Genomic DNA, 15,400 nt, shown 5'->3' on the forward strand with positions numbered 1-15,400 from the left:
ATAATGTATTTATCAAACAACAGTAGCTGACTTTGTCAAGAAGGATTTCAATCAGCAACAGCATCTTTTGAACAAGCTGTACTCTGGACCAAAGTTAGTCCATTCAGTCGAACAAAGCTAACTAACAAAAGTTTTCATCACATTGGAGAATTCTACAGTGCAGATTAGGCAGGTAAACAAAGCTATCACTTGGCATAGCCACAACAGCTGTATTTACAGACATTGATTCTGTTGCAGAGAGCAAACTAAGTCAGCAGAGTCAATGTTCAAAGCTAACTGAAGTTTTATCTGTTTTCTCCGAAGGGCAGACCTCATCAAATCAAATGGGTTTTTCCAGCTGAGCCGACAGAGTTCCATTAGTTAGAGACAAGTTTCTTTCACCTATTTGAACAAGAATCTGGATTCTTATGGGAAATACTGTGGTAACATTTATGCTCTATTACTACACATGTTGTGTCATAAATGTGACCCACTGTTACAACTTTGTTGCATGGTAAGTATTTCACTGCTTTCTGTTTTAAGATATTTTTGCCTGAAAGGACAGTTTTTCAGATAACGTCAGGAATACGGGAAGTACAAAAAGACTTTCAATGTCTAGAGACAATACGTATTAGCTTTAAAGTAATTTTTACTTACTTCCTTGTGATCTTCAACTACACTGAGAAGTGTATCAATAGTATTCAAGATTCCCATTGCTGTCACTGCTTTGTCATCACTGCCCTCTTCATCTGGGCCAGTCTGGATCACCTGGTTAAATGTCATTGCCTGCAAGTAACAGCAAAACAACCCATAAATATGTCATTTAATGAGAACATGTTCGGAGATGAAGAGCAATTGTGCAAGTCTGGTATTATACACAATTTAAGGAAGACTTCTGCTAAGAAAATGTGTATGAATACTAGAGAGTGACTGCTCTATTCCAGAGTTTGTATTCAAGATTGATAAAATTTAAACGTTAAGCCATTTGAGCTGTCATCCTTTATCCATTCATGAATAAGATACAAATTACATTACTTTCCTTGCAAAAGAACACATTTTCTATGAGTAAGTTTTTCTGACATAAGGTTTAACTGGTAGCTGCACTAGACTGGGCCACTTTGCAGGCATTCCCACAGAGGACATGAAAACAATTTAGTTTTAAATCCAAGGCAAGAGCCTTTAATAGGGAAGCACTGAGCTGACCTCTGCTTTTGAAGCCATTATAACAACTTGCTAGATACGGCCATTCAAGGTCTGAATTTCTCCTGCAGATTCAGTTTCATTTTCACATTACATACAATGTAACATTTTCACACCAAACTTTTTATTAAAAATCTGCTCTTTAAGTTTCCATTTTTAAACAGAAAATTCATTATGAACAGTATCAGGAGAAACTAAGTATCAAGATTTCGCAAACATTTCTACATTTGTTCTTAGAAATTTCCATTTAGTTCAAGCTACAAAGCCACTTTTGAGAAAAAAAAACTAAATATAGAAGAAAATTACCTGTATGAGTGCACTTAAGCAGACTGGAGTACCAACAGCTATTGACTTACGGACAACTATCTTCATTTTAAATACCCATCTTTCACATATTAAACATCTTTTTAAGTCACCAGAAAGTCTTACCAAATGCTGTGTCATTTCTACTGCAATTGGGGTAACTTCTTCACTATATTCACAGATCATCTTCTGAATCACATTAGTAAGATCATCATTTTCAGTTTCTCTTATAATATGAAGTAAAGCTTGCATGACAGGTCTAATGAATGGAGTAATATATTCTTTAGCTGTAAAACAAGTGGAAATATTTGCATTGACATATTTACAAAACTACAGTATCAGCATAAGAAAATCAATACATACTTTATTAGTATTTAGTGCTTTGGCATTAACATGCCAAAACCATGGGTAGTATAAATCATTATAACAACACTAACATTCTGAACAATTTTTTTGTAAAAATGTATACCAAGAGGGATCACAACTGAAGTATGAAAACCAGAGCTCTACAGTCTTTATGGAATGCAAAATTACTTATCAATGCAAATTTTAGTTGAACAGGAACGGGTACATATATATTTTTGTCAAATTAGCCAAAGTAGTTGATACAGAATTTGTTTGCTTTACTAAGAAATGTAAAGCCTGCCAGGATAAAGACAACTTTTTTAAAAAGATACATTTGAACATGAATGAATGTATGCTGAGACAGATATGCTTATATTGCCACCGTATTTTTGATTTGATGATGAGGTGTTGTAAAACTGGATTTATAGTATCATGAAATTGTGATGTTTTTTATCTAAAAAAATTTACAATATAAAAATTAAAATATTATTAAAAAAATTTACAATAAGTGACTACAAATTAAAATTGCCAAGAAGTAAATTAACATCAGGAAAGAAGAGAACAAGTCTCCCTGAACACTGCAATATTAATGCCTATTCCATTAAAGCTTGCTGTAGCTTTAAGAAAAGAAGGCTACCTTTCTCTTGATTACTGATCAGAACTTGAAGTGCTATTGCAGCTTCCACTTTTACAGGCATTTCCCTATCATCTATCAGACACCGTCTTGTGAGTTCTAAGGCTGTCTGGAGATTCTGGTCACTCTTAAATTTGACTTCACAAAAATAATGAAGAACCCAACAAGCCTGAAAAAAAGACATTGAACAAATTCAGAGTTACAAAACCTGCAAACAGGATTATCGACTACTCGCATACCCCTAACCTACACAAATTAGGAAATCTGAAGTATAACTACTGTTGAATAAAGATACCGTAAAACTTTTTAACAGATGAAGATGTCTGAGAGTGTGGAGGCTGGCCAGTGGGACGTTTGTCTTTCAGACATCACTAGACCAGTACTATGATCTCAGGTTCATCTTTGGCCACAGGTTTTGTGTGAGCAGTACAGTCTAAATGCAGAACACAAATAGACGGTACCACCAGACACAGATGGAAAACTATGCACACAATTCTGCAGCCATTTTAAAACTACACAGTAACTATCTACAGTCACACAAAGATTGATACTAGTCTCTGAAATAAGCATACAATTTATTGCAGAACAGGTGCAAAGAGGTGTGCATTTGTTAGAGGGAAAAATTTAAAGAATATTCCTGAAGTCTTCAGTCGAACAGACAGTGTATCTTAACAGTAAATCTCACAATTTCTTACCCGTGCCCTCATGTAACCCAGCTCACTGCTGAAGAGAGGGAACACATGATTCTGCAGCATATATTCCATCTGATCTTTATAAATCTTTTTCTGTCAGAATATGAACAGAAACACACTAGTTTAAAACTTCATGTAAAAATGCATTTCTAACCCAGTAAAAAATGTCACATACAGAAGTGTGAACAGCATAACAAAGCCCTCAGACTTTTAACTTCCCCCTTTATTAAAGTCCGTTAAGCAACAATGAAATCCCATATTAGTAATTAAACTTGGATCCAACATGGACTTTTATAATTTTCGGTCAAAACAGTGACACTTTCTTTCTGTCATTTTTTGACTCCTAGAGACACCTTTTACTTGGCAGTACATTAGTCTGGTACCAAAAGAAAAAGTGGTCAGGGAAACTTTGCAGAGACATGATCCAATTACCAAGTCCATGCCCTGCATCTTTTTTGCTACCATTCTAATTGAACAAGGTTGCTAATTTCACTTTATTTCTTCTCTTCTATACACAGAAAAGACCTCATTAAATAATCAATGGCCTCTCACTGAATGGATTTTTTTTCCTTGCTTCCAAAAAAAAAAAAAAAAAAAAAGGAATGTAGTTAAGTGTAGCACAGGAAATGGTGTAGGTGTAGCAATTCTTAGTAGAAGCAGAGAACTTAAAGGAACTTAAAACAATCATCTGAAATTGAACGCGACCTAATAAAACTTGTGTAAGCAAGCTGAAAACAAAACCAAAACAATTTAAGTTCAACAGCTTTAAAAAATCTGGCAATGATTCCAAAACTTGTAAACTCAAAGAGCTATTTTCTCTTTTCTTCTAAGACACCATATGTGAAAGAAAGGAAAGGAGGAAAAAAAATACATAAAAGAACCACCAGATTTGTTATGCTTACTTTTAGGAGAATTTCAGCCAAAGACCCGATCATATGTAAAGCACCATCTTTCTTACGAGGGTCAGCATTTGGCTCCGTAAGGATCTGATAGCAAAAGCCCATTGTCTTCTGCAAGACCTAGATTACATGTAGGGTTAGTCAAAGTATTTCAGTCAATCATCTCAGGTACCATTCTCAGTGCTCTGAAATGCTTAAATCTCTAATAATCTTCTCTACATCTGGAATTTGAATAGTGTTTTTTGTCTTTGTTATAAACACACAACATTTATGATATAGAGGTCTTAGGGAATTGGCAGATACAAAAATCACAAGTAGACCAGTACAACGTAAATTTGAGAGGAATGATAAATTTTACTGTACTACAATACAACAGAGAACAGAAAAGTAAAACTTTTATTAGTAATTATTTCAGCAAATGGAGACTATAAGGTAAATCTAGCTAACATATTTAATTAAAATCCTTGAATAGCTTACCTCTTTTCTTTTACTACATGATGTAAACAATAACGTCTGAGCAGCAGTTGTTGGAGAAATGAAGTCTTCAAATACATCTATTAAGTAAACATACATCAGCTGTAGATTTTGTTCCTTTACTACATTCATGATCCTAATGTAATCTTATTATTTAATATGAAACAGGAGACCAACAATCGTCCTTCTTTTCAGGTGGTTAATCATGCTTTCTTACTACAAATATTCCAAGACCAAATAACAGTAACAAATGGTTGGAGGATGCCGATACATGTTTCACCTTTTTCATGATCACCAGCTCTACATGTCTAATTTGAAATTGTACGTCTTCCTTATTTTTAAGATAAAATTTTTGTAACAGTAGAAGCACACACAGATGTCTATTTTTGACATATATGTTATTTGCTGTACAGGCAAGCACACGTAATTGAGTTAAAAATGCTTAGTTTCTTATTTCTCTGCATAAGATTATCAGACCCTTGTATAATACCTGTACCGTTTATAGGTCTGCCTCTGACTTGAGGGATAAGAAACTCCCAATCCCATCAAGATTACTTGTTCTAGCCATATAAAAGTCCTAGTGGAAGGAAGAATTTGTTCAGGAAGTCTAATGTATCTTCTTTCTTCCCCAGCTCGAAAGGGCTGCATAGACTTACAGTAAACCCCAACAACAAAGTAGCAAGCCACAGGAGGTGAAATTAGACAAGTCTGGAATGCTAGGTTAACTTCATAATGTTTCATTTACCACTACAGTAAATCTGTTCTGAACAATGCCACATGTGAAATTCCTTAAGATCATACAAAGTCCAAGGCCTGAAATAGCAGCTGTTGTAAAGCATAAACTTTTAATAACATTAAACAATGTAATTATTGCCACCAAGACATGGACTGTTTGACTTAACAAAAACTTTGTAACTGTCAAAATTAGCTACTTTTTTCAAGTGCAAAAAACACCTGTGTCGTTGACTGTCACACGTTACCTGTCATTTCCACCACTATATCCAAAAATTAACTATATGAAGTTATATTATTTGGATAACACAGACTGTTTTTTCTCTTTTTATTTTTCTTCTTTTAAAGACTAAAGCCATCTCTATTTTCAAAAAAAGCCTACAAAAATTCCATCTTTGTGTGAATTCATATTTTAGTATGAATAGATTTTAAAATTCTCACCAAATTTCATGCGAATATATTCATATGGATCTTCTTGCCAAAGCTCTTCATCAGCATCTGTATAGCACATCAATGGAAAAATAACATCTTGGATAATTCCCTGAAAGAAAAAAAAAGTTGAAAACAGGCTAGCACTACTAAATCAATCTCTATATTCTGCCCCGTATTTCATGGATTTTGTCCATCCTGTCACTTCTCATACAAAACGGTAACATTCTAAAACTACTTGGACGTGGTGGATTTTATGTGGTACCTTACAAAGAAGAGATCTTTTAACTTAAGGTAGAGCCACAATACAGTGCAAGCTATTAGATATGCTTTGGATAATGGTATGTGGAGATGATTCAATGCCATAAATTCAGTAGTTAACATCATCTCCAAATTTGTTGTGTTGCTCTGTTACACTGTAATCCTTATTAAGGCACGAAAGAGTGACAGGAAAAAAAGCAATTAGCTAGCTTTGCTCATGTATCGAGGTAACCTTCACCAAACAGGCTTAAACCATTTCCACCACCAATTTATAACAGAGGTCCCTAAAACTTGAATTCTAGCAAGGCTAGAAACACTGCACAACAGACCGACTAATGTACTATTGAGTCATGTAAGTATTAAACCCCGAAAATGGTTTACTTGAATATGAGGCTTCAGGTTCTTCCAGGTGACTGCGTGTGACACTCCTTGATTGATGTAATTCAGTGTTTGCTGCAGAACTCTAGGAGCCATGTACTGCTTTTCTTTGTATTGATACAACACCTTCAGCAACACCTAGAAAAAAAATCAGATCTCATCAATAGCTTATACTGAGCACAGACCATTTTAACCTGAAGAATTCCACCCTCTCTCACAATCCTACATAAGAGCCCCTCTAAATGCAACAAGTACTGACTAATCCTTCTACTAAATGTCATTGTTAATTTTGTAAGGCAATTTGCAGCTCATATCAGGTGCTGCTTATCTTTTAAAAATACAATCCTTTAATAAGACAAAACATACATGCTAATTCATCACCAACATAGCCCAGGGGACTCTTCCCTCTGAGGTTTATTATTCCATCTTGCCGCTCTTTGGGGGTGGAAATTCATGCCTAATCACTGGATTGGTAAAACACTCTACACTTGGGCAGTCTACTGATTCTTGCCTATGTGCAGCCTTACAGCAATGACGCTGTATGACCAATGTCTGTGTATGAAGAATGATGAACTAGCCTCTCCCCTTTGCTTCCTGGCCTCAATTCTTCTCCTGAGGTGGTGTTCAGAAGTATTCACAGGGATTTACTCTTGTTAAAGTCCACGGCTCTCCACAAATAAGGACATGAAATGGACATGGGTCCGTTACTAGTACTTAAATTCCAGCTCACTAGAAAGTTTGGTACTGGTAATGCAAGGGGGTTTCCTTGTAGCCCAGTCCGGGTCAGTGGCAACACTGCACCTTTAAGAGCAGCAGCACCAATGGGAGGGAAATGATAAATTCCATTTCCAGGGTTTAATTTAATTCTTCACATATAACAACGTTTAAAAAAATCCAAAACTGAAGGAACTGGAAAGGCTTCTAACTTGAATTTAGAACAATCAAGAATGTTAATCATTAAAAAGAGTCTAAAAAGCTAGTGACAAAATTAATTAAACACGTAAACAACTCTGTAACATATTTTACTTCCTTGATGGTATACCTTTAACACAGTCTTTCCAGCAGTAATTGGGAAACTAACAAAGACTGGGATTTCACGCCATTTTACAGAGTACAAGATTCTCTTCCTTTATAAATTTCAACACAAGCAACAAAGAAATGACCATCACTATTAACATCATATACTGAACCTTCATAACGCACGGATCTGAGACAGGCTGCACGGCCTAAGTCTCACCATGGTGGCAGCTCAGGAGAGATTAAAAAGATACAAATTGGGGGTTCTTTGTTCTAGGCAAAAGTAGTAATCCTGGGTCTTGAGCAAACTAGAACTTAACATATAGGAATACAATCTTCTCTGTGGAAAAGCTTATACAAGAAGGTCCAGTTTGCTGGTGTATTTGAATTTTACAAGGATCTGAAGTTTCTTTTTTGTTTTTGTTTTGAGAGAGAGAGATATTCTCCAACGCACCAGGATAGCACACAGAAAAGCCTTAATTCATCAACAGTCAGTGAAAAGATGGGGAATACTATCCAGAAATGAGGACAAAACTGAGGCCTAACAAATGGTCTGTGCAGCCACATTACTTAGAACAAGTGGTTTGGTCCTTTCTTTTCACAGATCTAAACAGCTACCTCCTAGGATTCAGATGCAATACGGAAAGAAATTGAAAAGATTAGGAAAATGTTTAAGAATTGCAGCCAGTAAAAGCAGGATGTCGGACTGAGGCTTCAGGGCAAATAAAATTCTGCAACTGTGTCAAGGAACAACCAGGCAGCAGTGTTTGACCAGGGCTTAGCTCTGGCTCATCAGGTCCTTCAAAATGAGAAATGTCTTGAGCAAAACAGCTGCTAAAACAAGGGGTAAGAATCAAGGTGTTCCAGCCAGACAGCTCAGACTGTTTTGGACAAGGTTAAGAAAGTTTAGCTAAAACTAATGCTGAATGTACTGGTTTTTCTTTTTTTTTTTTTTTTTTTTTTTTTTGGTTGGTGACATGCACATGACAAAAATTTAGACTACATAAAAAGAATAATCAATGAGAAGTAACTATCAGAAAAATATTAGCAGTATGTTTCAAGTTTACACTTGAACAACTTGTAATCCCATACCGCATATTTATCTATTACTCCTTTAGTAAAAGGGTGCGTACACTTTGGAGAGTCAAGAGAACTCAAGTCAAGCATATTATCAGCATTTGTATTCTTTGGTACAGATTTCCAATTTTTGTAAGGATGATCCATCCCATTTAAAAATCTTCTATAACATTTATCTGAAGAGTTCAAATTTCTTGAGCATACATACAAGATTTATCTTCTGCATAGAAACAGTGGACAGCGTCTTAAAAATAATCTGTATTTCTATACAAACTACATTATTGTATAGGAAGAAACTGTAAGCATTTTAAAGTCTTGCCCTTTAGCAATTTTCTTTAAAGACCTGAATTCTCGGTGTTTCCTAGATGCAATAAAAGGAACAAATTTGATTCAAAGAAAAAAGAAAAAACAAGAAGTATTTTGTTGAACTGTTTAAATTTATCTTTTCAAAGACTTCTTTTGCCCATACAGTCTTCAGTCAGAACTTCATTTTACCTTTGAAGTACAAAGCAACCAGTAAGGTCTTAAAGAACGTGTAATAGTTATCTGCCTGATGCCATCTACAGGTATAAGCACCTCAGAACGTGATGTTGACCCCACTTGTCTGAGTAGAATATGTTGAGATATATTTTTTAACGCTCAACGTAACAAATGTTCTCTACCCTTTCAATACTTTGGATGACCTTCAAAAAACATGTATTTAGGAGATGCTTTCCCTAGTTTTCCTCTTTTAAAGTCCTGTAATTCATTATAATTTCCTTAGGAATGAAAACTGAACTAAGAACTGTTCTTCTCCCAATTCATAGAATCGTGGAATAGATTGGGTTGGAACGGAACTTTAAAGGCATCTTGTCCAACCCCCCTGCAATAAGCAGGCACATCTACAGCTAGATCTGGTTGCTCAGAGCCCCGTCCAACCTGAACTTGAATGTTTCCACCTACCACCTCTCGGGGCAACCTGTGCCAGTGTTTCACCACTCTCATTGTAAAAATTTTCTCCCTTGTATCTAGTCTAAATCAAACCTCTTTTAGTTTAAAACCATCGTTTTAAACTGTCCTATCACAACAGGCCCTGCTAAAAAGTTTGTCCCCATCTTTCTCATAAGCCATCTTTAAGTTGCAATAGGCCTCAATAAAGTCTCCCAGAGCCTTCTCTTCTCCAGGCTAAATAACCCCAACTCTCTCACCCTGTCATCACAGGACAGGTGTTCCAGCCTTCTCATCATTTTCGTGGCCCTCCTCTGGGCCTGCTCCAACAGGTCCATGTCCTTCCTGTGCTGAGGGCTCCAGAGCTTGATGTAGTACTCCAGGTGGGGTCTCACCAGAGCAGAGCAGAGCAGAGAGGGAGAATGACCTCCCTTGACCTGCTGGCCATGCCTCTTTTGATACTGCCCAGCATATGGTTGGCTTTCTGGGCTCTGAGCACACATTGTTGGCTCATGTCCAGCTTTTCATCCTCCAGTACCCTTAAGTCCTTCTCGGCAGGGCTGTTCTCAATCCCTTCATCCCCTAGCCGGGGACTGCCCCAAGCCAGATGCACGACACCACTTTGCCTTGTTGAACATCCTGAGGTTCACATGGGACCACCTCTCAAGCTTGTTCACGTCCCTCTGGATGGCATCCCATCCCTCAGGCATGTCAACCACACCACTTAACTTGGTGTCATCCACAAACTTGCTGAGGGTGCACTCGATCCCACTGTCTATGTCACTGATGAAGATATTGAACAGTACTGGTCCCAGTAAGGACCCCTGAGGGACACCACTTATCAGCGAACTCCATCTGGACATTGAGTTGTTGACCACTATCCTCTGGATGCAACCAGCCAACCAATTCCTCATCCACTGAACAGTCCACCCATCAAATCCATCTCTCGCCAATTTAGAGAGAAGGATGCCGTGGGGGACCATGTCAAAGGCCTTACAGAAGTCCAGATAGACAACATCCATAGCTCTTCCCTTGTCCACTGCTGTAGTCATTCCATCTTAGAAGGCCACTAGATCAGGCAGGACTTGCCCTTGGTGAAGCCATGCTGGCTCCTTTGAGGCATTTCACTGGTGTTTCCCTGTTGGCTGCTGTTACCTCAGGAGCCCCTGGCTCATCTCTGTAGGACTTCCAGTGTGCTGCAGTCTCAGAGTAACAGTCTGAGGGCCCTCACTAGCATCCTGTCCCTCTAACCTTGGCATGTCATCCCACAGCTTGTCATGGACAAGTCTGATATTATCCCCCTCCCCCTTCAAGCCTAGTTTAAAGCTCTGTCAATGAGCCCCACTAGCTTGTGAGCAAAGATCCTCCTGCCCACTTTGAGAAAGGTGAACCCCATCTGATGCCAGCATGCGTGGTGCTGTGTAGGCCATCCCATTATCGAAAAACTCAAAATTGTGGCAATGACACCAGTCATGGAGCTATGTATTAATAGACTGGGCCCGTCTATTTCTTGAAATGTTGCTGCCTCCAACTGGAAGGAGAGAGGAAAAGAAAACCTGTACTCCAGATTCCCTTACCAACTGTCCCAAGGCCCTGAAAGTCTCTTTTGATTGCCCCTGGACTACACATTGCAACTTCATCGCCACCCACATGGAAGAGCAGTAACGGGTAATTGTCTGAGCCTGATTAAAATAAAAGCTTTGAAGAAGACAATGCGCTCCCTGAGATTTTTACAAATTAATAGTCTATTTACGTTTACAACCTAATCACCTTAATATAAACAGATTTATGAGCCGATACAAGGAAATTTTACAAAAACTACTCTTAAGTTTTTTTTATAAATAAACTTGTTTCAAAAGAATGGAAGTCAGCAGTACAGCCAGGCACTGAGAATCAGAACCAAGAAAATTCCCAATATTCATGGGAGTTTTCTTGCTAGTTCAAAATGCTCAAATTACTGACTTTAAACACATACACTATAAGAGTGGCAGATGACAATTCCTGCCCCACCAATCCATTCTGTCCCTTCAGGAAAACCTGTAGATTGCTATCTGAATTGGAAAGTTACTCCCAATAAAGGTTAGTCAAGGATAGCTTGGCATAACATTAATACATCAGGTTAGAAATTGCTATAGTCCAGAAGATGCTTTGTGTATAACAACCCTGTAGAAGTGGCGATCACCAGACAGGGAGCTGAGTAGAAAGTGACCATCAGACTTACCTGTTTGTAAGCTAGCCTCTGCTTTATCAGGGTTTTGCAAAAGGCTAGGAAGCTTAGTATTTACTGACTTTGAGTCAAAAAAGAACTATACTATCAGAGTTAAAAGGGTAGGTGAAATGGTCAACTACACAACATAAACATTATACCTATCTCTTCCAGAAAGAGAAAAAATGATAGCATTTACCTGAAGCACATCTGAAGGCCTGTTATATGAGAGCATTTACTCTATTTACAGATTATCAGTGCTGCATAGGCTATTTTCAGTGGATTGTCCTATGTGGCAAATTCAAAATTTTTTAAATCATTCTTTTCTTTTAACCCACAGATATCAGTGCTTTCCATACCAATGTGCTTAAAGAAACCCACAACAATTGTGAAGAAGAGCAAGAAGCCTTTTCAGAAAACAGTAAATCACTACCAAACTCATCCTAATATCCCCCACGTTCATTTTTCTTACTTGCTGAACACCAACAGCGAACGCCTTCAGGAACACTTCAGCAAACTCATTGTACTCCTTTGAAACATTACCAGGGCTTCCATACCTAGAATTAGAAGCAAGTATGCAAATTCAAGAGTGCAGCAATATTACTGATTTGAATATTTGTTTGTTTTTTAAAAAATATAATGGAAGAGAAAATACCTCTCAAAAAGCCTAGCTAAGATATGCAAAGCCCACTTCTTGCATTTCCACCAAGGCAACTCAGGTCTATCATCTTCATCAACTTGAAGGGTTTCCTAAAGGAGGGGGGGGTCAGGAAATATTATTTACCACCTATTTAGAAAGAGTTAGATGTATTTTGAACAACTACATAGCATATTTTGTTTTTAGCCTGCTCTTTGCACTTCTAGCTTAATAGAATTACAAAGCAAAGCATTATCTAAAAATACATCCCATTATATATACTGCATAAATGGTCAACAAATTCTTGAAACAAGAAGCCAAAGTAAGTTTTGCTATAATTTGAAAATGACAGAATTCCCATAAAAGCTACATATTTCCAAAATTTGTCTAGTCTGCTTAAAACACCCTCTTTAGTTTAAAAATTTATTTTCTGGGCGTCTATTGAGAAAAAAGAATGCAGAAATAAAAGAAATATTTTTTTTAACATTCTAATGAATGAAAAATATTTAAGCTTAAAGACATAAATAGCCAAAAGCCACTTACAGCTGGTACATCCCTATCGACAACAGTCTTCAGGATTTCTATCCATTCAGTCAAGTTTTGCTGATTTATCAACTCCAAAGGTAACGTATACTTATAAAAAAAAAAAGCCAAAATAAATTCATTGTAAAGCAATTTGAAAATAAATGTTACTTTCACAGTATGAATGTTAGCTCTTTCAAATCTTTGTCTACACTTAACTAGATTAGCAAATGATGCTAAAAACCAGGTTGAAGAACTTAACACAATCTAATCATATTCTCAATATCCTCAAAGGTGTTAGAGGTCTCTACTCCAATTCATTATGCTTATGCAATGCTAAGTAAGACACTACTTAAATGGATGTTACACTAACTTCTGAAGCCATTGACAGCATATGAAAAGACTCATTCCAAACTGCTGCATTTACACTGGTTATTCTATGTAGGCTGAGCTCTACAATCTGTTATTCGAAAACCAATTTTCTGATCAGTTTTCTAGCAAACACTCTACCTTGTGCCTAAATTCTATCTAATGCCAACCAGGAATAGCACTGTACAAAAGTAAAAGTACACCACAATCAAGCATAGCAAAAACCTATGATTCATACCACAGTTTGAGTAGTAGGGGAAATGATTCAGATGTAATCTAATATTGTTAATATTTCTGTCATTTACTATTTTAAGGAAAAGCATAATGCTTTAAACTAAATTACCAATCAAGTATATACAAAGTTTATTTTTTACCTGGACAAGGGCATAAAATATTTTGAAGATCTGTTTCTGGATGAGGACAGACTGATCAGATGGATCACTCAAGAGCTGAATGAAACTATCCTTCAGAACTGGTAGAAAATGCTGCATTGCAGCTATCAAAGGACTCCGCTCCTCTGGTTTCTTGTACCTTTAGATAAGAACAAACTGGTTTTGCGGATCTTTCAGGTAGCTTTTGAGTTTTAAAAGTCCATCTTTCCACGATGTAGACACAAGTAGGTTATATTACAGTTCATAACAGCATCCAATTCTAAAAAAACCTAATCATTTGTTACAGAATTTGAAATAAAGCTATAGCCAGACAACATTACAGTTAAAAGGCAAGTTAGAAAGCTGCTGAGTATCCATTATTCCACTATATATTCACATTAGTTTTCTGCTGGTAATGCACTCCTGCCAACTCACTCGCTTTGAATACTACATCATGTTCAGCCACACCATTACTATAGTGAAAAGCAACCAGAGCACTACAAAAACTGCAAGCAAAAGGTACGCGTTTATTGCCAAGAATGGCAGATGCCAGGCTAGTCAGTAAAACCACAGAAAGACATTTATCAGAGTTCACAATTTATCAAAATATTTCCAGAAGCTGGATTACTTCACGGACATTGAAGAAAGTAAATTGAGATCTCTCACAGTTTACCATTGATGTATCTCTCATCTTACCATATAATTTGCCCAAATCTAACAATTCAAGGCTACATGGTGGACACTAAGCAGGCTTTGATTGCAACCCCACCTTGAAATTGTGTCTCAGACCTTCCCATGCTGGTGACATGGGAAGCTTGCCTATGCTGAAAACAAGGCTCCATTTCCTTTCTTAAAACATTTCAAAATTCCTGAAAGGAAATGAAGCCACATTTTGAAATTTTCCCCCCAACTTTTAACTTCTGAAGAAGAAAGTCCTTATTGACTCAAGAGTTATCACAGCAGAATAGGATCTTGTCCATACTGGTGATGACAGTAAGAACAAAGTAAAATATCACCGTAAGACTGTACAGTTTTATATTTTGATTAACCGATTAATACTATAATACTCTTGGACTCTTATGGGAGATTTTTAGGTTGGGGAATTAGATTTTGGTTTTTTAAATACATTTTTGGTAGACTTTTCACTAATATTAAATATCAATGCTCAGACTCTTAAACTGTGCCAATTTCTAGAAATACAAGATAAAGTCTACTCCATCTGCTGCCAGATGGCATGTTCTGTAAAAACTACTACAGAACACAGAGCTCCAAAATCCTATTCAATAATATAGTTTCCATGTATTTTCTGAAATAGAAATCTTGCTCAGGAATAGAAATGTTGATCAGGAAAATTCAGTTTCTAATTTCCACAAAAGACACAATAGAAAAAGACCAGAAAAAATTACTACGCAAAAAGCAGCCATTTGATCTTTCTGGCTGATTTTGGAGAAAAAGAAATAAAGTTGAAAAGCCTAAGATATTTACCTTCCATATTATGAAAAAAATAAAATCCCCCCAGAACTGACGTAAGTAATTTAACAAATTTTACAGAAACCTGCTTCCAGACGAATTGTTACGCAATGCAATATGCAAAATCCTACATGATTTGTGAAACAGACCCTTGTTGACTTCACCCAGAAAGCTAAACAAGTATGAGCAGTGGCTGGCCTGAGCTAGTGTTTGATCAACTAAGATTATGAACACACCTGTTACCTACACTAATCACACAATGACTGTGGCTCATATCAAAATTCTTCCCTAAACAAGGATTGCTTTAATCATAATACACTACCAGTGAACACTTCATGTTTTATGTGTCTCAGATCTCTCCTCTATATTTGGTTAAAGATGTTTAATTTGAAAATCAAGTGAGAAATTAGTTTATTTTCCTTTCCTAGCAGGACCTGCAATTTTCAGCCATAGAAAAAAAAACAACATGAGATTAAAA

General features: G+C 36.8%; 1 protein-coding gene and 1 non-coding gene across 2 annotated transcripts in view; both read right to left on the reverse strand.

Annotated features, from left to right (window-relative positions):
• IPO7 (importin 7) overlaps window positions 1-15,400 on the reverse strand; it is a 40,875-nt gene that overhangs the window by 12,098 nt on the left and 13,377 nt on the right. The window contains exons 5-16 of the mRNA XM_063332142.1: window positions 13,456-13,612; window positions 12,734-12,823; window positions 12,209-12,303; window positions 12,026-12,110; window positions 6,330-6,464; window positions 5,700-5,799; window positions 4,530-4,606; window positions 4,056-4,172; window positions 3,157-3,246; window positions 2,465-2,630; window positions 1,609-1,769; window positions 637-765 (exon numbers count right to left, since the gene is read on the reverse strand). Of these exons, the coding sequence (XP_063188212.1) occupies window positions 637-765; window positions 1,609-1,769; window positions 2,465-2,630; window positions 3,157-3,246; window positions 4,056-4,172; window positions 4,530-4,606; window positions 5,700-5,799; window positions 6,330-6,464; window positions 12,026-12,110; window positions 12,209-12,303; window positions 12,734-12,823; window positions 13,456-13,612 (1,402 nt within the window). The remainder of the gene's footprint in view (window positions 1-636; window positions 766-1,608; window positions 1,770-2,464; window positions 2,631-3,156; window positions 3,247-4,055; window positions 4,173-4,529; window positions 4,607-5,699; window positions 5,800-6,329; window positions 6,465-12,025; window positions 12,111-12,208; window positions 12,304-12,733; window positions 12,824-13,455; window positions 13,613-15,400) is intronic.
• Window positions 2,779-2,960, reverse strand: LOC134515736 (small nucleolar RNA SNORA23). Its single transcript, XR_010071103.1, has one exon. It is a non-coding gene; the product is annotated as a small nucleolar RNA SNORA23 (small nucleolar RNA).

The sequence above is a fragment of the Chroicocephalus ridibundus genome, chromosome 4, assembly GCF_963924245.1.
Source record: "Chroicocephalus ridibundus chromosome 4, bChrRid1.1, whole genome shotgun sequence".
Classification (NCBI taxonomy): domain Eukaryota; kingdom Metazoa; phylum Chordata; class Aves; order Charadriiformes; family Laridae; genus Chroicocephalus; species Chroicocephalus ridibundus.